Below are 21,339 nucleotides of genomic sequence, written 5' to 3' on the forward strand. Positions count from 1 at the left end.
GTAACAAGTCCAACAATGCTATTTATCTACCCTCATCAGGGTCTTCAGCCCTAGCTCTGGGCCCTTTATATTCAGCTCTTTACTTGGACTTCCAAACAAGCCTTGTCTCTTTCTGAGGGTTTACACCACTTCACCAGTGGGGGAACTTGGGCCCACCCACTACTCTGGGCTCCAACCCCTGAACCCTATAACCACAGCCACATACTGCTCATTTCAATTTGTTGCTGCTACTTCCCTGGGCCTCCTCCCACCTGGCCCCTTTATCTTCACCCCCATCTTAGGGGTTAAAGTTCTCAGGACCTCTCGTTCTCAGCTTCAGCAAATGCAGACACCTACAAATTCTAGTAGTTCCTCAAGCTCCTGTGGCCAGAGAAGAGCACCCTGCTGTTTCTCTCTGGTCCCAGCAAGGAACTGACTCACTAAGGCAAGGCCCCGCAACTCCCATTTATCTGAGCCTGCTGGGCTCTGATTGGCTGCTTCTGTACAGCCTCTCTAGGCAACCCTGGAGGACCCACCTTGGTTGCCCCATTCCTGGGGTTATGTGTAGTAGAACTATGGGGCCTCCAGTAGGAGGCCACGAAGGATCTGGTACATAGCATCACACTTGGCCATAGTGAAACCTAAATTTTAATCACCAGAGCTCTCTGTCCCATATCCCCCTTTGATTCCCTTCTCTTGAACCTATGACCTCGCTCCTGCCCCTGTTTTCTCATTTGTTGTCCCCGGGAATCAGCTGATCCCTGGTTCCATGGGCTCTTGATTGAAGAGGAGTGGGCTTTTAATTTTAGACATCAAATAGGCTGCTAACCTTGCTTTCTATAGTGAAACCTTGCTATGTGTAGTGCTGTGCTGCTTCTGCATGAGATTGACTCACTCTAGTTATATCTTATCTCTAGCATGGTCATAGTCACTGGTTACCAAGAGGTACTGTTTCTGATCTTTTAGTTCAGAACAAAAATTGTCTTAAAAGTTTGTCCTCTGTTGTTAATATTTGAACTGGATTTCTACTTTATTAGAAGGGTGTTATCTTGCAAATACATAGTGAAACTGTTTACTTCTACAATATTGAAACTAAGAACAAGATCTGTGCATCAGCTTAATTGTTTTTGAAGTAGACTTTATATCTGCTCTAGTGAATTTAAAGAGCATCCCTCTCTAATTCAGTGTCTGTGTGCACACTGAATATACAGATTTTTCTGCTGCTTTGGATGTCACTAGCTGGATTTACTACTGCTTTGATGCATCATATTTTTCTTTAGTTTGCATTAAATCCCTCTTCCTTCCTCTCCCCCCCCCCCCCCCCCCCCCCCCCGCCACCGCAGTTTCTTGTTTTATAGACTATATTTTATTAGCTAAGGAAAGTTGCATACCAACCAGGAGCATGCCAGTGAAAACAGCAGTCTAGGGGATTTTGCCTAAAAAAGTTACAATCCCAAAATGCAGACAAATACCGACACTAGTGAGCTTCACTGCTGTGGGAAATATAAAAGTTGGGTTAATTTTTTATGTTATAATTAAAGGCAAAATGTGTCCAAGCCTTGCAATGGATTCTTAAAAAGCCTGAGAAATCTCGAGTGATATTTATCTTAAATTATAAATTATATGCTGGAGGAATCTCATTTAATGAAGAGGCTAATGAGCAATGGTCAATAAATGAAAATGGTTTTAGTTAAAACTGTTTTTCTTTCCTCCGTCTACACGCTAGGCCCTACAATCCCAGGTTCAAAACCTCCACCATCTGTCCCTGAATGGTGTAATTCAAATGCAGACAACTTCATTAGCCAAGGACCAGTCTCTTCTTCAGCAAAAGGAAATGTGACTAATGAAGGGCAAGGTAAGTTCTTACACAGTTCTTGTACAAAAGTTACGTTTTATTCATATTTGCTAATCTATACACTGGTGCGAAACCAGTTAACAAACATTTATGAGTTGATGCCTATAATTCACTTTAGTAATAGAACTGAAGACAGTAGGTTTGCTACAGTGACCTGCAAAAACCACTAACAATGTACTGGTGGTTGGCTTTTTGTTTTTAAAGCCCCTAATTTTCTATGGTGGTGTTACAGTAGAGAATATTGCCCACAGACCTGGTCTGGTTTGGTTTGCATCTTAGGTACAACTTTTCTTGGGGTCTTTAGAATATGGCTTGGGGGTGTGGGGTAGGATTATATAAAAGCTTCCCTATACAAGTCCATACAGTGACAGAAGAGTAAAATGGGCCTCTTATTGATGCAAATGGATTCCAGATATTTGCCTTAATTCTGCCTTTCCTCTCCTTCAGCTGGTGATGGAGAGACTCTCCTGCGAGAGAAAAAGGAGAAAGTGCGTCCTTTCTCAATGTTTGATTCTGTGGATCAGTCCACTGGAGGGCCAGCATTGGGCTCGCTGAGAAAAAACCAGAGCAGTGAAGACCTCCTGCGAGATGCTCAGGTATGCAGAAAATGCATAGTCCTCTTCTAGTTTTGCGCTTATCTCATTTTCCTGCATTCCAGGAAATCCTTCTATTAATGTTTGCCGCACAGCTTCACAAACACTGCCATAAAAAAATTGTGAAAGGGCCCCCGTTCTTTTCAGGGAATACTAGAGGGGAATTGTAGGCTTCTAATGTGAGTAGGTAGCTCTCAAAATCAACACCCTCTACCTACTCTGAGTATTTATCATGAGCAAGTAGTTGTGCTATTCACATTTGCTTGCATGCGATCAGTATTTCCCTGCGAAGATGCTATACAGAACCTATGCTTTAAAACAAACTGTTTAGGTTTGAGTATCTGTTCACACAATTTGGTAGCATCCCTTAGATCTTAAATAAATCACAACAGGATTTAGTAATCTGTGACTAAAAATTCAGGTGCTACATGTGAAAATAGAGAGGATACAGAAGTTAAAATAAACGTATGTATGTATCATTGTAGTAAATATCCTGCTAGCCTTACAGAACTACTGTGATTCCTCCATAATTTGATCACTTTAACAGACCCTTTCAACTGCCAGATATTTAAGACTTTCTGTGGCCAATTCAGGGATTGTGTACAACAGCGGTGATTATAATTCAAATCTTGGTATTTCGTGCATTCTTATGAATAACAATAGAGACCATAAATAGCACTGCAGAAATAATCACATCTGTAGCTATTGTGCTGTCTACACAGTGTCTTTCCCACCAGATCTGTTAGAACACCCTTTTTAACACAGTGCCAGATTAGACTTTCATTAATTCAGCTATATTTTTTTGTCTTGCAGATTGCCAACAAAAATGTGACTAAAGTACCACCGCCTGTTCCCACTAAACCAAAACAGATAAACTTGCCTTATTTTGGTCAAGCCAGTCAGCTACCTTCTGATACTAAGCCTGATGGAAATCCACAGAAGCTGCCTTTGGCTATTGTAACAATGGGGAACAAACAGAAGTCAGCAGCCCAGCAGCCACCCCATAATTCCCAGCAAATCCAACAACGAATCTCTGTGCCTCCCAGTGGTCCTGCCACTAGCCAGGACCAAATTCTTTCCTCATCCAAACAAGAGAGCCCACCTGCAGCAGCTGTGAGGCCTTTCACCCCTCAGCCATCCAAAGAAACCCCACTTCCATCATTTCGAAAGCCACAGACCGTGGCTGCTAGTTCAATATACAGCATGTACACACAGCAACAGACTCCTGGGAAGAATTTTCAGCAGGCAGTGCAGAGCGCCTTGACAAGGGCACAGACCAGAGGCCCCCACTTCCCAAGCAGTAAGGATGTGGATATCTTTCACTTTCCTTTGTAAAATTCCATGGGAACTGTAATGTGTATATCTCTTTCTTGGGGAATCAAGAGGGATATGGAAGCTATAAATTGTTAGCTACTAAAGGTCAGTGTTTGTAGTGGAGAGAACAGTAGTGAAGTGTACAGTGTCAACTCCCCTCCCCCCCCCCCCCCCCCCAAGATGCTTGTGTAAAATATGGTTACCTGTATCTGTCCTCTTACCCTGGTCTCTAAAAACAATACCTTTCTTCCAACTTTGGGGAGGTGTTGTTTTAATATCTGTAGGATAAGGCTGGCTTCTAGCAGGTTCAAAAGGGTACGATTATTCTACCTTCTCACTATAGTAGATAGTTCTTTTTGCTGGTCAAATACTTAGTTTTCTCTTTCTGAATTGCTCATCAGTGTACGGCAAGCCTGTGATTGCTGGAACCGGTGCACAAAATCCGTCACAGCAGACGGAGAACGTCTACTCAAATAGCCAAGGCAGTCCGGAGCCCGAAATGGAGACAATAGCTTCTGCCCATGAGAATCCTGAAACTGAACGAATTCCTCGCCCGCTCAGCCCAACCAAACTGTTGCCTTTCTTATCCAACCCTTACCGAAATCAGAGTGATGCCGATTTGGAGGCTCTAAGGAAGAAGCTGTCTAATGCACCAAGGCCACTGAAGAAGCGTAGCTCTATTACTGAGCCAGAAGGTCCAAATGGGCCTAATATTCAGAAGCTTTTGTATCAGAGAACCACTCTGGCTGCCATGGAGACTATCTCAACCCCATCATATCCATCTAAACAAACCTCCACGTCTGCCAGTCCTGAAAGCCCAGCAGAAATCCAGAACCCTTATCTAAGCACAGAATCTGAGAAAGAAGTGGTTCCTTCCACACCTGAACCAGCCATCACCGAGGAAGCAGAAAACACAAGCACAGATCAGAATGAAGTGCCTCTGCCTTCAGCAGGCCTAGATAGCGTGCCTGAGGTAACATCAGACAGTGATGCACTCGTGCAATCTGAAATGGAGGAACCAAGTCTAGAGTCATCAGAACCACTGGAAGTTTACATGGAGGAATATCCTCCATACCCACCACCTCCTTACCCATCAGGAGAACCAGAGGGATTGGGAGAGGACTCCTTCAGTATGCGACCCCCTGAAGTGACTGGACAGTTTTCCTTACCTCCTGTAAGTACCAGCCCCTCTAGTTAGCCTAAGATTTGATTACTTCATGGGTCGTTTTAGGCTTCACCAATAGAAGCTGTGCATTGCACTGTGTAGTAGGCTGCAGAGATTTCCTACCAGCATGTGGGAGAATAGTCACCTTAGCAGGCTATAGGTCCCTCTCTGTCAGTGTCCAGTCTAGCTGTATTGATATCCTGTTTTCTCTAAAAGTATTTACTCTGGTTAAAAATTTCAAATAGTACTCAACACAGAACAATCCTAGAGTTCCTCTTCGGGTTTGTGAAAACGGCGCTCTCAGCATAAATCTCCATTTCACGCAAAGCTAATTCCATTTTAGAGGTAATAAAATTGTGGTTTTGAAGTGGTAAATGCTTCTTGAAATCTATATTCACATTATTATTGATACTAGGTGGAGCCTAATATGCTTAGTCCAGGATCATGTTGTATATTGGAAGTGTACTATCTAAACATCTTGTTGGTGCTAAAGGCTATAGTTAACTTTCATTCTAAAATTGGCACAAGATACTTGCATCCATTTTACTGAAGTTTAGTTGTTTTTATGATTCTCTACAATTCCAATTAATTAGCATCTATCAGTGTAGTCCATATGGAGTCCATATGGGTTAATGGTGCCACTTACGAGCTACTAAAATAAACAGTAAGAAAACCCGTTTTGAGATGACAAAACATGCCTCACAACCACTGGTTTAGAACAGAAATGTTAAATGTTTTCAGTTCCACACACAATAGGTTGGTGTACAAAAGTGGGATTCCACAAAGTCAACTGGAAAGCAGAGGAGCTAATAGCTTTCAATCCAGTTCACTTTGTCTTCTGATGTTGCATGGAGAACCAGTTACCTTCCCCCTCCCTCCTCCACCCCCCAAAAAAAGCCTTTAACAGAAAACTTTCAGATGTAAAGAACTTGAACAATCAGGATTTCCCAAATCCCAAGAACTCAATTCAGTTGATCACCTTTGAGGCCATTTTGAATGTATTTTGGAAACTTTTCTCTTTGCAATACTGATTCTAGACTGATGTGAAGAAATGAGTCAAGAAGTTGAGCCCATTTCTTGACAGGCTGGTTTGGTTTGGTGGTTTGTTTTTTTGTTGAAAAATCCTGGCTTTTTGTAATTTTATTTTTCTGGAAATCTCAAAGTAGTGTTAATTCACTTGCAGATCATAGATTGGTCTCTTCATCTGCAGAATGTTTTTTGTTTTGTTTTGTTCCTGTGTATTTAAATGAACAGAAGCCAATATGACTCACTTCTGTTGACATCTTTTTCCCTGACATATGTCAGTAGGAATTTGCATAGCCCTATGAATAGTGTTTGCTGCTGCTGCATGGGCAGCTGGGGATATCGCTGTTTTTAACAAATACTCATTCTCAACAATAATGTGTTGGGCTTTAAAATAAGTGTTTGTAAAGTCAAAATTGTTTCCAACACAGCTGTAAAAATGTTAACTTAGATCTAAATATGGTTCTACAGGATCCCTTTAAAATTTTCTTTAATGTAGCCAGATGACTTGCTTCTGTAATCCCTATTCCTACTAACGAGTTTTTAATAATTTGTTGAAATCCAGAAGGACTATAATTTATACCAGTGTGTTAAAAATGTCTTATGGAATCCTAATTTTTCATCCTTCTAGTTACTATGTAGCTTTTGCAAGATTGATGATAAAATGCTGTGAATACAAAAATGCACTCATTCAATAATATTTTATCTTGTTAGTATTTTTAGTTGGCTTCTGGTTTAATGATTTTGCTGTGTTAGGACCACGGAAATTGCTGTATTAGACTGGACCATCAGTCTAGTGTCTAATCTCCAGCAGTGGCCCTTATCTGAGCCCTCAGAGGCTGGCAAAAATCTCCCATTATGTATCTGCAGTGCTGTGCAGGAAGAGTAGTGGTTTGGAACATCTTAAGTCTAGATTTCATAATAAGTTTCTACCATTGTTCTCAATGTATCAGTTTTTTGTATTCTTGTTCCACCTAGGCAAGAATTCCTAAAACCTGTATTTTTTCCCCCCCCTCCCCGCCCCCCAGGGGAAGAGGACGAATTTACGTAAAACTGGCTCCGACAGGATTGCCCATGGAATGAGAGTGAAATTCAACCCCCTTGCATTGCTTTTAGATTCATCTTTGGAGGGAGAATTTGACCTTGTGCAGAGAATCATTTATGAGGTAAAAATATTTATGAGAGATGTGACTAAAATTGAAGTTAGAGAAACTTTTTGACATTAAATGTTGAGAAGATGGCATCAGGTCTATAAGAGATGGTCCCACTGATGGGTCAGTTCAGCTGGCAACATATCCACAGTGTGTGTTCTGGATATTCAGTGTTAAGTCTTTTTAGGGAATAATTTTGCCATGTTGTCCGTAGTATGTCTTGACCTCTTCTGACAATATGTAATCTATAATATGTCAAATGACTTGATAACACACAAATACAAATCACTAACTTAGCTTGCTTACGTTTCAATGTGAAATACTCAAGAATCCTGACTCCCAATTCCAAAAAGTTGCCATGCCATCCCTCTCTAACGTTTAGCTCTGATCAATTCTGTAATGCTGCTTTTTACTAAATTATCTGGACACTGCAAGTATTCCTGTAAACCATTTTCAGTGTTTGACTGTTACAGTGAATTTGAGTTAAGTGTACATGTGAGACTTCGTGGGGGTTTGTATTCATTTAGTTCAGGGGTTCTCAAACTGGGTGTCATGACTCCTCAGGGGGTCACAAGGTTACTACTTGGGGGGTTGCTAGCTGTCAGCCTCCACCCCAAACCCCGCTTCGCCTCCAGCATTTATAATAGTGTTAAATATAAAAAGTGTTTTTAATTTATAACAGGTGTCACACTCATAGGCTTGCTGTGTGAAAGGGGTCACCAATACAAAAGTTTGAGAACCACTGATTTAGTTGCTGCTTATTGCCCATATCCATCACAGAAACTTCGCTCTTAAGTAATCTTTCAAAACAAGATGACAGTCTGTCCATTTTTATATATGGTTCCATCTGGACAATAGTGTTGTAGACAAAAGCATTTGAATGTGAATGGCTTCTTTTTCTGTGCCCTGTAGGTTGAAGATCCCAGCCTGCCCAATGATGAAGGAATTACAGCACTTCACAATGCCGTGTGTGCTGGTCACACCGAGATTGTAAAGTTTCTGGTACAGTTTGGTGTGAATGTTAATGCTGCAGATAGTGATGGATGGTAAGGACAGTCTTCAGTTTCCTTTAAGTGGTATTAGTGTGAAAACTCATTGCCAAAGAACAGCTCCTTTTGGGCTGCCCTGAATTAATCTTATGGGAGGGTGACTCTCGATCTTGGCACCCTACTTTTTGTACAGCAAACGGGAGCTGGGAGCATTTCCTCCATGAAGCTCTGAGTTCTGGACAGGTGGGATTTCAACTGTTGCAGCACGAGGTGGTCTTATTGAAAGAGAACGGAGCGTGAGAATTACTCACTCCTGTGTAAACAAAGTGCTGGAATATTACAGAGCTAATTAGTGATGCTTTTCCTTCTGGAGAACCTGGTTGGGCAGAAGCAATTCCTGGTGAGGTGTCAAGTAAGGATATAGACAGGGTGAAAATATGGCCTGTTGATGAAGTCCTGCAGCGTAAGCTTCTGAACCTCTGCTAGATCAGTTTTCCTCACTCAGTTTGGCCACCACCTTGAGTGGGACAGAGGAGGAAGAAGGGCGTAACTCACAATGGGGAAGTTTGGAGGACAGAAAATCCTGAGGTTAAAGAGGACGTGGCTCAAAAAGACCCTGACTATAAATGCTTCTGGGTTATAGTCAGTAGCTATAGTAATGCTATACTTGGTGTAGAAAACTTGTTTGGTTTTTTTTTTGTTTGAAAATTAATATTTGAATCCCGCTGGGGTGGAAACAACTCTCAAGGAGAATCTGTGTTTTTCAAGTGAACATTGCAAGCTATCTTGACTCTACTAAAGTTTTCCATTTTGTCTTGCATGACCTTCTCATATACAAACTAGGGAAATGCAACCTAGATGGAGCTTCTATAAGGTGGCTGCAAAACTGGTTCGAAAACCGTACCCAGAGAGTAGTTATCAGTGGTTCACAGTCATGCTAGGAAGGGCATAATGAGGGGTTTCCTGCAGGGATCAGTTCTGGGTCCAGTTCTGTTCAATATCTTTATCAATGATTTAGATAATGGTATAGAGAGTACGCTTATAAAATTTGTGGACTATACCAAGCTGGGAGGATAGGATTAAATTCAAAATGATCTGGACAAACTTGAAAAATGGTCTATAGTAAATAGGATGAAATTCAATAAGGACAAATGCAAAGTCCTCCATTTAGGAAGGTACAATCAGTTGCACACATACAAAATGGGAAATGACTGCCTAGGAAGGAGTACTGTAGAAAGGGATCTGGGGGTCAGTGGATCACAAGCTAAATACGAGTCAACCGTATAACGCTGTTGCAAAAAAAAAGTGAACATCATTCTGGATGTATTAGCAGGAGCGTTATAAGCAAAAAACGAGAAGTAATTCTTCCGCTCTACTCTGTCCTGATTAGGCCTCAACTGGAGTATTGTATCCAGTTCTGGGTGCCACATTTCCGGAAAGATGTGGACAAATTGGAGAGTCCAGAGAAGAGCAACAAAAATGATTAAAGGTCTAGAAAACATGGGTTTGTTTAGTCTGGAAAAGAGAAGACTGAGAGGGGACATTATAGTTTTCAAGTATGTAAAAGGTTGTTACAAGGAGGAAGAAGAAAAATTGTTTTTCTTAACCTCTGAGGATAGGACAAGAAGCAATGGGCTTAAATTGCAGCAAGGGAGGCTTAGATTGGACATTAGGAAAAAATTCCTAACTGTCAGAGTGGTTAAGCACTAGAATAAATTGCCTCGGGAGGTTGTGGAATCTCCATCACTGGAGATTTTTAAGAGCAGGTTAGACAAACTCTTGTCAGGAATGTTCTGCCATGAGTGCAAGGGACTGGACTAGATGACCTCTCGAGGTCCCTTCCAGTCCTATGATTCTATAATTCTTTAAATCTTTTAGCTGAGGCAGCTAATTGTATGAGGAGGAGCTTGTTTGCCCAAATTCCAAATGTCCCCTACAAAAGTGAAAACCTACATTTTGCTCACCCTGGGCATAGGACAGTGAGTGTATTAGCCTTGCAAACTTGTCAGTCCTCTACTCGAGTGACTGGTTGGGGGTGGGGGGGGGATCTTTCTTGTATCAGACACTGAAGACTTTTTTTTTTTTAGGGGAGAAGAATTTCTTGCTAATAAAGGCCCATGTGACAGCTGCTGGCTTTACCATTGTTGTACTTCTAATTATATCAAAAGTGCCTAGAACCCAGGATAATAAATCCAAACACACACAATAAAATAATTAGGACCAATGGAAGGCAGGATTTTGTAGTTGTCTGTGTCCTTGAGACACGAATTCAGTAGGATTCTTGAGGTGGCTTTACCTGTCTTAATGAACATTCTTGTAATTTGACAGAGCAGAAAACTAGCATGATTCCACTTCCCTATTGGTAGCCAGGTACTGGTAGTTGTGCTGCATCCACTTGGAGGCAACTTGATGTAATCTGGGAAATACAGCTACTGTTGGCTTTAGAAATTCATTGTTTCATATGTGGGGTCTTTACCGGTGCAACATCTATTGCTATATCATGCATAAAAGCAGTCTGCCCCAAGAAATCAATGGGTATATCTACACCGCATCTGGGAGCGAGCCTCCTAACCCAAGTACACCAACTCTAGTGCACTATAAGCCGCTGTGAAGACATTGCTTCGACACTGTGACTCGGGCTCCGAAGCTCCTTTCCCCACAGGCTTCAGAGCCCAGGTTCCAGCCTGAACCGCTACATCTCCACAGCTACTTTTAGTACCCTAGCGTGAGCCCTCCTAGCACAAGTCTGTCTGCCCGGGTGCGTGGCTCGCTTCCAGATGCAGTGTAGACATACCCAATAAGACACTGAAAAGATGTCTTGAACCTAACAATCACTCTCCCTCTCCCCAATTTGTAGGACCCCTTTACACTGCGCAGCATCTTGCAACAACGTCCAGGTGTGCAAATTCCTAGTGGAATCAGGTGCTGCTGTGTTTGCTATGACCTACAGTGACATGCAGACGGCTGCAGACAAATGTGAAGAAATGGAAGAAGGCTACACGCAGTGCTCTCAGTTTCTGTATGGTATGTGTTCCGAGTTCAGTTCTGAAGAATACCAGCTGCTCCCTGGGGCCTTTCAATATGTTTTTTGGGTCCGATTACTGAAGTGTGGCTAGCCTGAAATGAACAAGGCCTGTTGAGCAGAGGATACTTTGGTTTAATTGGAGAAGCTGAGTGAGATAACCCAATGGGAAAACCCTCCAAAGACCACAGGGAAAAGTCAGCCTGAATTCACCTATATGTGCTAACTGAAGTGGGTACAGAGTTCTCCTACTTGGGTTGTTAATGTTTGCTGAAAGGCTACTGTGTGTTGGCTTTCACGTGCTAGATTTATTAGAAATGAATATTGGAAGCAAGAAAGTTTTTGTCAAGTTTCTGAGCAGAGGTTTTGTGCTCTAAACTTGATGCTTCCGTACTGTTTCCTGTATTCTGTTACCCCATAATTACAATGCAGGATGTTTAAGTCCTGTTCAAATAGTAAGGCTAGAGGGAGTAGCTGTTCAAAAGTACAGCCATCTTTGTCCTTTCTGAACTCTGCACAATATGGGAAATATATTGATCATTGAGGATCCCAAGCTTTTTTAACACATTCATGTTGAAAGTTCAAATGTATTTTCTCTTGTCTCCTGTCTACTGATCAGTTAGGGAGTCGACTGTCTTTTTAGAAGTAAGTGTGTGTGAGAGAGAGAGACTGGAGGACAGTAGTAAAAACACAGCTTTTTAGTTATACGTAGAACATAGGCAGTAGTTTGTACAAACTTCTGCAAGCTGCTTAAGCCAGTTGTCTCAAAGTTCCATGTCTATTCAGCTGTGCTCATTGGATTGCGATTGCTAACCAAAGAGTCACTTGGTTCCAAATAGAAAGGTGTTCTTTTGAAAGTAGGGAACCCAACTAAGTAGGATTTAAACTGAGGTCCTTTCAGATAGGCCTCAGGGTGACTGTTCTGTAGTGGCAAAATTTTAGGTCACTGTCCGTTTTTACAGATTAAAACTAGCATCTTTAAGCAAGCAGTAGGACACTGCTTATGTATTTGATGTCTGGTTATTTTTGGACTTCAGAACCTATTAATATGATGTTTCTGGTAATCTACAACAATAATAGTAAGTTCATAGACTGGGAAAATCTGATTCCTGGTGCCAAGGAGTGAGTTCAGAATATGCCTTCCATTTGCCTTTTCACATGTTGCTTTTTAAAGAATGGATGTTGAATTGAAATCTGACCCTCTGGATGCCACAGTAGACAGAGCACAGAAGCCACATATAAACTGGATGGGTGTATTTAGTGTACTGGACAGCAGTGAAGCAGTTAATATATAGTCCTGAAGAATATTCACCTGATCCATTTTAGCAGCAAAGAAATTACAATACTTGTAAAGCTGCTTCAGCACATCTAGCCAATCTGGGCTGAAAGACTAGAGGCTTAAAGTAGAACTATATTACTTATGCTTGTAATCTTATCCCCATTGAGATTTGCTGGCTTTACCATCTTCATTTTAAGAGTAATTTCTACACACGGATAAACTGGGGTGGGGGAGAAGCAATTAAACAAACCCATGTCCATTACCTGTAAGTTTGTCTCACCTCTAGTGTTCTCATGTTTTGACTTGCAATTCTTTCCTCTCACAACCTAACTTCTCTTTCTGCCAAATCCTTTGAGATCCTAATCCTGTGTTCACTATCCCTGCATGTTGCTACAGACCATAACTAAGGTCCACATGCAACGGGGTCACTTCACTGCAAGGTCAAGTAGATGGTGAAAATGAGGGCCTTAGTCTGAACACAAACCTTTCTTTAGCAGACATTGTTAAGGAATCCTGTGAAAGGTGAAATGGGTTTGGTAGAGTTATATTTGAAAGTTCTGACAAGGAATGGTGAGTCAGTAATACACGCACACGATACTAAGATGTATTAATGTTCTTGCCTGAAGCATGCGCCTATAGCTGTGTAAGAAGGTCAGCCGTGCCCAGAGTGCCCTCCATTGGCAGACCACAGCACGACAGGTGTACCTGCCTCAGTTTCCCTCAGCTTTTCAGACATAGTCCAAAGCATCTTCCCAAGCATAAATACAGCCTTTGGGGTGGAGGGAGGGAGTCACTTATTACAAAAGTCCCATGCACATAAATCTATAACAAAAGTCCCACCCCCATATAATGTAAAATTTCCCTAGCATAGTCCAAACAGTACATGCAACATACAGTCCCAGTGTCCCTCACCACATCCTAGCTCTCTCCAGTGCAGTCCTCTCTTGTCCTTGTACCAGGATAGCTGCCCCAGCCCTTCAAACTGGAGTGCATCCCTGCTCTTCCCATCAGGAACCCCCTCAGCTCTCTGCTGAGAGCCTCCTTGCCAGAGCAGCATCACTCACTCCTCATGACCCTCTCTCTCAGTTCCTCTGGGACCAGCTATCTGGCCCTGGAGCTGTCAACAGATAAACTCCTCCCCTGCCATCAGCCCTTGGTTCCAGCTTCGAGCCAGCAAGCAACTGCCTCTGCTCCTCCTCGTTCCCTTGGCCCTGGCTCTCTGGTTTGGGGACGTTAGCCAGCAAAACCTGCTTGGTGCTCTCCCTGCCTTTAGCCTTCCCCCAGGAATCACCTCTGGCTTCCTTCTGGGACCGTCCATGGTCCCCTGGTAGCTGTCACCTGCCTGTCCTGACTAAAGTAGTCTGCTGTGACTCACTGGTACTCTTTCCTAGCTTCCCTTCTGGACTTCCTTTCACTGGGTCCCTCCCGGATCTCAGAGTCTCCCAGTGCTGCCCCACCCTCTTAACTGGGAAATGGGGGCACCTGCTCTGGCACAGGGGAGCCGGGCCTACGTAATTTACTGGGGTTAACCTCCTGCTGACAGACTCCTTTTGTATAACTTGAGAGGCTTGTGCCATGGTTAACTTCCTGCCCTGCTGCGGTGCACCACTATGCCTCAGCCCCCCAGCTGTGCCCCAGAGGTACTTGTGTACTACACAAATGTTGTTCCAAATTAAAATCTCCCTCTGGGGTCTGGTTTATTACGTTTTTAAAAAGGAATTCAGCCCTTCACCCTTGTATTCAAGCTCCCCACATCTTTTTATCAGGGCTTCTGTGTAATCATGCTCCTGAGGTCCTGTCCTAGCTGCCTCTATGCCAGGAGCTCTGCTGGCCCTTCTCTGACATCCTGGCTCTACCCCAGTCAAACTGCCCCGCAGATTGCTGCAGAGAGACTCTTTCCTAGTCCCTGCTCTCTGAAATGTGCCTAGAGCTTATATAGTCACTGGAGTAGTCACCTGATTCCCATGTCACCTGTCCCTTCCCAGGTCATGTGATCTCTTTCATCAGCTGCTTCACCATTCCTACCTGGGGGAACTTTGCTACCAGAATTCCATCTTTTCAAGGGCCAACAGGCACACTGGTTGTTCCTGTTCAAACACTGCAGGAAGCAATGGCTCTTTACATAAGCACTATTTTTTTTAGGAATACCTATCTCTGGACACTAGAGGTGTGTTGACTGAAACTACGTAACCTGGATTATTGTTGTTTGTTTTTTTTGTTTAATGTTAAAATTAGTCTCCTCCCCCCCGCCCTTTGTTTTTTGACTTGCCCATTTCTTGGACTTGTCTATTCTATCTAGCTAATGCTTCTTGAGCATAATGCAAGTAGGCGATTACATATGTTTGAAATTGCCTGAAGTTTTCTAATGCCTCTTACTCCTTTAATAGTTTTCCAGGAACACATTATTTAGCTGCTGATAACTAGGTAGCTAACTTGATAGGAGTCATGACTTTCTTGTGCACATCCCTTGTTTGGCTGTCAGATATGGTACAACAGTTATTCCCAAGTGACCATGACATTGAGATCCAATTTAGGTTGAACTGCTTTGTTTTGTCTTTCTTGTTCCAGGAGTGCAGGAGAAAATGGGGATAATGAACAAAGGGGTGATCTACGCACTCTGGGATTATGATGCACAGAATGATGATGAGTTGCCCATGAAAGAAGGAGACTGCATGACAATACTACGCCGGGAAGATGAAGATGAAATTGAGTGGTGGTGGGCACGGCTAAATGACAAGGAAGGATACATACCACGCAACCTGCTTGGGGTGAGTTGCTCTTGATACTCGGTTAGTCCTGTGATCACTGAAGTACAAACTACATGTATGGAAAAGCAGTCACGTAACCAATATGTCAGTGTTGATTCTACATGCACATACAATCTTGTTTTACCAACTCAAAGATAATTACTAATTTGCAACTGATCGGGTGACTTACACTTGAAGCTCCATTTTGACCAAAGGCTTTTCGGTTGCTATGGGGAAAGCAGGAGTTAGTGTTTTCTTTTCCAGAGTGATACTCTCTGGAAAAGGGCATCTCAAATACAGCTATTTTATTAAGCATAGTCAACTGCAAATCTGACACTTGGTTTAAGGGTGTGGTCTATTTCTGCTCCCAGGAAGATCACTTATGATGAGCCACCAGCCCTCCTGCCTATACTCTAAATGCGCATCTTGCATCTTCCCTTTTAATTATCGCTGGAGCGATCACATAGGACGGGGCATGCCACAATATTCTACAGTTAAAATAGTTCTGGTTTGGAAGAGAGATCATGCTGTCAAAAAAGCAAGACCTGTAAAGATTCTTATTGTCCTCCTTGTATTATTCAGTTAGTGTTAGCTGTCATGAAATCTCTTCTTCTAGAAGTAGAAGAAAACAAATGACAATTCTCTATGCACTGAAACTTTAGTAAATTATCTTTTAATCCATACATTATGACAATTTAAGCCTTGCAGCATGCAATTTGAGAAGTATTGTTCTAATAAGAAATTGTCAGGTTGATGAAAATGAGATGTCGGTCCTGGGATGTGATTCACATATTTGCCTCCTGTAGATCAGAGGTGCCTCCATTCTTATCAGTCTCTGTCTTCTAGGTTAACTCGTTTCCCCAAGTGTATTCTATATTTTGAGGCAGGAAAAATACTATTTATAATTCTCTGCTGGTGCAGCAATTGTTGTATAAATGGAAGCATATCACAGAAATCCATGTTAAAGTGAGTGGTGCTGGTGATTTCATCCCACTGTATTCTATTCTTTACATTTGTTAATGGGGAAATGGGGCAGATATCTTTGAAACACATTTTCGTCTCTCTCCCTTCTCCCCCAAACACCCAGATTCCCAGAAATCTGTAGCAGATGGACACTTCTGTCTCTTTATTTAAAACTTCTCCCCATTAAGCTTTTCATCCATGTCCAGTATCCCTGCTACAGGAGATAATCCTTCAGTGCTGGCAGAACCTCTTAACTGCTCTGAATTTCAGCTGATTGATGCTTCCAAGAGGCTGTACCTCATACAGATAATCCATGCACACAAGCTGGCTAGGATTTCCAGAGGGAGTTTCACAAATGGATGGAAATGAAGACTGGATTCCTATGTCTTTAAGAACAGGCCTACTCATAATGTTTTAAAGTCTTCCTGACGTACCTCTTCTGCTTGGTCTAGTATTTTTTAGGAATATCTCTTCATGTTTCCAGTCTTTTCTCAAACAGCATTAATGCCTTGGAATCTGAAGGCTGCAATTGTGGCATACAGCCATAAAGAAAAACTCTGGTTATTACTGAATTTCCTGTTAGGCTATCTCTTCACCCCCCTTACCCCCCCCCCCCCCCCAAGTGTGTGTGTGTGTGTTTTTTACATTAAGATTTACATCAAAATAGCTCTCAATGGATAAAAGGCTTTTTACCTCAGTGTAGCTAATCCAACCTGGTGTTTGCTTTGACTGACTACATTGAAGTTAAACACACCGTTCCGTGTCTCCACTAAGATCTTACAGAGAGATAGTTATCTCAAAGTAAAAAATGCACTTTTAACTTTGAAGACATAGCCTCCGAAGGTAGAGTTCTGGAGTACAGGGTAACTAACGTTGCTGATCCAGCTTCCCTTTGCTCTTATACCAGTAGGAGTGGCCCTTCATATTATACGGTCACCTGGCAAAACACTCTTTTGCCAAACAGTGTTTCAACAAAACAGTTGAGGATTTAATTTCTTGGCTGTGGTGTTCCTTTCCTACCATCCCATTCAGTGTTTGTTTAAAATGGGCTAAAGGAGAGAGGGATTTTATTTCAGCTACTGGTGAATGGAAGGGGAAGGAAGGAGACTAGTTTTTTCTTCATCCGTTCTAAAATCATTTTACTCTTCTGGTGTGTTTTCGAGGGGTTGAAGGGAGTGGGTGTGGGATTGGGTTTTGTAGGGGTTAGAGGAGATCCTTCCCTAAGAGGAGGCTAAAGAGGTTGGTCTGGTGTTCCTAATTTGTCTTCAGGAGATGAGTGGAGGAAGGCATGGCACCCTTCCTTTCCTCAGGATCTGTGTACTCAGCAGGAGAAGCAGAGTGAAACTGAATAGGCTTGTCTCACTTTCACTGCACCGCCCCTGTGTATTAGCAACAGTTCAGGAACAGTCCTGGGTCTGGAAAAGGAAAGAGAAGGCAGCAGAGATGCAACATGCAAGGTCTGTGTATGTAGAGGGTTGTCCCACTGGTCTAGGGCAGTAATACTCAGCATGGCTACACTGGAAACTTCAAAGTGCTGTTGCGGGAATGCTCCCGCAGCAGCGCTTTGACAGCACAGCTCCCAGCGCTCGGAGCCTGTTCGCACTAGTGCTTTAAAGCGCTCTGACTTGCTGCACTCGGGAGGTGATTTTTCACACCCCTAAGTCAGCAAGTTTTCATAGATTCATAGATATTAAGGTCAGAAGGGACCACTGTGATCATCTAGTCCGACCTCCTGCACAACGCAGGCCACAGAATCTCACCCACCCACTCCTGCGAAAAACCTCTCACCTATGTCTGCGCTATTGAAGTCCTCAAATCGTGGTTTAAAGACTTCAAGGAGCAGAGAATCCTCCAGCAAGTGACCCGTGCCCCATGCTACAGAGGAAGGCGAAAAACCTCCAGGGCCTTTTCCAATCTGCCCTGGAGGAAAATTCCTTCCTGACCCCAGATATGGCGATCAGCTAAACCCTGAGCATATGGGCAAGATTCATCAGCCAGATACCCAGGAAAGAATTCTCTGTAGTAACTCAGATCCCACCCCATCTAACATTCCATCACAGGCCATTGGGCCCATTTACCATGAATATTTAAAGATCAATTAATTGCCAAAATCATGTTCTACCATCATACCATCTCCTCCATAAACTTATCGAGTTTAATCTTAAAGCCAGATAAATCTTTTGCCCCCACTGCTTCCCTTGGAAGGCTATTTCAAAACTTCACTCCTCTGATGGTTAGAAACCTTCATCTAATTTCAAGTCTAAACTTCCCAATGACCAGTTTATATCCATTTGTTCTTGTGTCCACATTGGTACTGAGCTTAAATAATTCCTCTCCCTCTCCGGTATTTATCCCTCTGATATATTTATAGAGAGCAATCATATCTCCCCTCAACCTTCTTTTGGTTAGGCTAAACAAGCCAAGCTCCTTGAGTCTCCTTTCATAAGACAAGTTTTCCATTCCTCGGATCATCCTAGTAGCCCTTCTCTGTACCTGTTCCAATTTGAATTCATCCTTAAACATGGGAGACCAGAACTGCACGCAGTATTCCAGGTGAGGTCTCACCAGTGCCTTGTATAACGGTACTAAAACCTCCTTATTTCTACTGGAAATACCTCGCCTGATGCATCCCAAGCCACATTAGCTTTTTTCACAGCCATATCACATTGGCGGCTCATAGTCATCCTATGATTAACCAATACTCCAAGGTCCTTCTCCTCCTCCGTTACTTCTAATTGATGCATCCCCAGCTTATAACTAAAATTCTTGTTAATCCCTAAATGCATGACCTTACACTTCTCACTATTAAATTTCATCCTATTACTATGACTTCAGTTTACAAGGTCATCCAAATCTTCCTGTATGATATCCCAGTCTCTCTCTAAATTGGCAATACCTCCCAGCTTTGTATCCTCCACAAACTTTATTAGCACTCTCCCACTTTTTGTGCTGAGGTCAGTAATAAAAAGATTGGTCCCAAAACTGATCCCTGAGGAACTCCACTGGTAACCTCCCTCCAGCCTGACAGTTCACCTTTCAGTAGGATCCGCTGTAGTCTCCCTGTTAACCATTTCCTTATCCACCCACCGTTCAATTTTCGTATTGATCCCCACCTTTTCCAATTTAACTAATTCCCCATGTGGCACGGTATCAAATGCCTTACTGAAATCTAGGTAAATTAGAGCCACTGCGTTTCCTTTGTCTAAAAAATCTGTTTCTTTCTCAAAGAAGATCAGGTTGGTTTGGCACGATCTACCTTTTGTAAAACCATGTTGTATTTTGTCCCATTTCCCATTGACCTCAATGTCCTTAACTACTTTCTCCTTCAAAATTTTTTCCAAGACCTTGCATACTACAGATGTCAAACTAACAAGCCTGTAGTTACCCGGATCACTTTTTTTTTTTTCCTTTCTTAAAAATAGGAACTATGTTAGCAATTCTCCAGTCATACGGTACGACCCCTGAGTTTACAGATTAATTAAAAATTCTTGCTAATGGGCTTGCAATTTCATGGGCCAATTCCTTTAATATTCTTGGATGAAGATTATCTGGGCCCCCCAATTTAGTCCCATTAAGCTGTTTGAGTTTCGCATCTACCTCCATATCCTCATTCCCATTTGTCATGCTACCATTATCCCTAAGATCCTCTTTAGCCTTATTAAAGACTGAGGCAAAGTATTTGTTTAGATATTGGGCCATGCCTAGTTTATCCTTAACCTCCACTCCATCCTCAGTGTTTAGCGGTCCAATTTCTTCTTTCTTTGTTTTCTTCTTATTTATATGGCTATAGAACCTTTTACTATTGGTTTTAATTCCCTTTGCAAGGTCCAACTCTACTTGACTTTTAGCCTTTCTCACTTTATCCCTACATGTTCTGACCTCAATCAGGTAGCTTTCCTTGCTGATCCCTCCCATCTTCCACTCCTTGTAGGCTTTCTGCTTTTTATTAATCATCTCTGAGATGCTTGCTCATCCAGCTTGGTCTACAACTCCTGCCTATGAATTTTTTCCCCTTTCTTGGGATGCAGGCTTCCAATAGCTTCTGCAGCTTTGACTTGAAGTAATCCCAGGCCTCCTGCCTTTCAATCCATATATTCTTCAGTCCAATGCACTTCCCTAACTAATTTCCCTTAATTTTTGAAAGTCAGCCCTTTTGAAGTAAAAAATCCTAGTCGCAGATTTTTGTTTATCCTTCCATTCAGTTTGAACTGAATTAGCTCATGATCACTTGAACCAAGGTTGTCCCCTACAACCATTTCTTCTATGAGATCCTAACTACTCATCAAAACCAAATTTAAAATAGTATCCCCTCTAGTCGGTTCAGCAACTACTTAATGAAGGAATCCATCAGCTATCGCATCTAGGAAAATCTGAGCCCTATTATTATTACTAGCAGTAGTCCTCCAGTCTTTATCTGGGAAGTTAGTCTCCCATGATCACGCAGTTTCCATTAGTATTTACTTCATTAAAAACATTAGAGGGCTCTATCCATACCCAAATTAGATCCCAGCGGTCTATAGCACACCCCAAGCACTATCCCAGGGGAGGCTCTAGTAGTTTTCTTCCCCAGTGTGATTTTTGCCCAGACGGACTGTGTCTTATCCATTCCATCGCTTCTTATTTCTTTACATTCTATCTCATCATTTATATACAATGATACTCCACCACCTTTACCTTTATTTCTGTCTTTCCTAAACAGCACGTACCCTTCAATACCCGTAGCTCAGTCAAGACTACTATTCTGCCATGTTTCTGTTGTCCCTATAATATCTGGTTTCACTTCCTGCACCAGTAGCTCTAGTTCCTCCATTTTGTTACCTAGGCTCCTCGCATTGGGTACAAACATCTTAATTTTTGCTGTTTGGCCTCACTCACATTCTGTACCCGATTAGGCACGGTCATTCTACGCCAGTATAACCTATTAGACTGGTATCCACACTGCCCTTCCTCCTTATATCTATTCTCCTACCCACAGCTGTATCCTTTCTTTCTTCGTTTTCTTCCCTCTCAATGCTAAAATCCGGCGTGGAGGTTACCTGGACATCTCCCCCAAATTCCTAGTTTAAAGCTCTCTTAATCAGTTGTGCCAACCTCCATCCTAGAAGTCTATTTCCTTCCCTACTTGGATGAAGTCCATCCCGAGAGAACTGTCCTCTGTCCATGAATGCCTCCCAGTGGCCATACATCCGAAAGCCCTCTTTATAGCACCACTGCCTAAGCCATCTGTTGATAGTCTGTTTTCACTAACAAGGTCAGCTC

At 42.4% G+C, this 21,339-nt stretch overlaps 1 protein-coding gene across 6 annotated transcripts in view; it reads left to right on the forward strand.

Moving 5' to 3' along the window:
* TP53BP2 (tumor protein p53 binding protein 2) overlaps positions 1-21,339 on the forward strand; it is a 67,192-nt gene that overhangs the window by 39,804 nt on the left and 6,049 nt on the right. For all 6 annotated transcript variants that reach the window (XM_037895655.1, XM_037895654.1, XM_043543595.1 and 3 more), the window contains 8 exons: positions 1,706-1,834; positions 2,282-2,430; positions 3,241-3,727; positions 4,143-4,915; positions 6,958-7,095; positions 7,993-8,126; positions 10,927-11,093; positions 14,939-15,138. In XM_037895655.1, coding sequence (XP_037751583.1) covers positions 1,706-1,834; positions 2,282-2,430; positions 3,241-3,727; positions 4,143-4,915; positions 6,958-7,095; positions 7,993-8,126; positions 10,927-11,093; positions 14,939-15,138 — 2,177 coding nt within the window. The remainder of the gene's footprint in view (positions 1-1,705; positions 1,835-2,281; positions 2,431-3,240; positions 3,728-4,142; positions 4,916-6,957; positions 7,096-7,992; positions 8,127-10,926; positions 11,094-14,938; positions 15,139-21,339) is intronic.

This window comes from Chelonia mydas, chromosome 3, assembly GCF_015237465.2.
Source record: "Chelonia mydas isolate rCheMyd1 chromosome 3, rCheMyd1.pri.v2, whole genome shotgun sequence".
Classification (NCBI taxonomy): Eukaryota; Metazoa; Chordata; order Testudines; family Cheloniidae; genus Chelonia; species Chelonia mydas.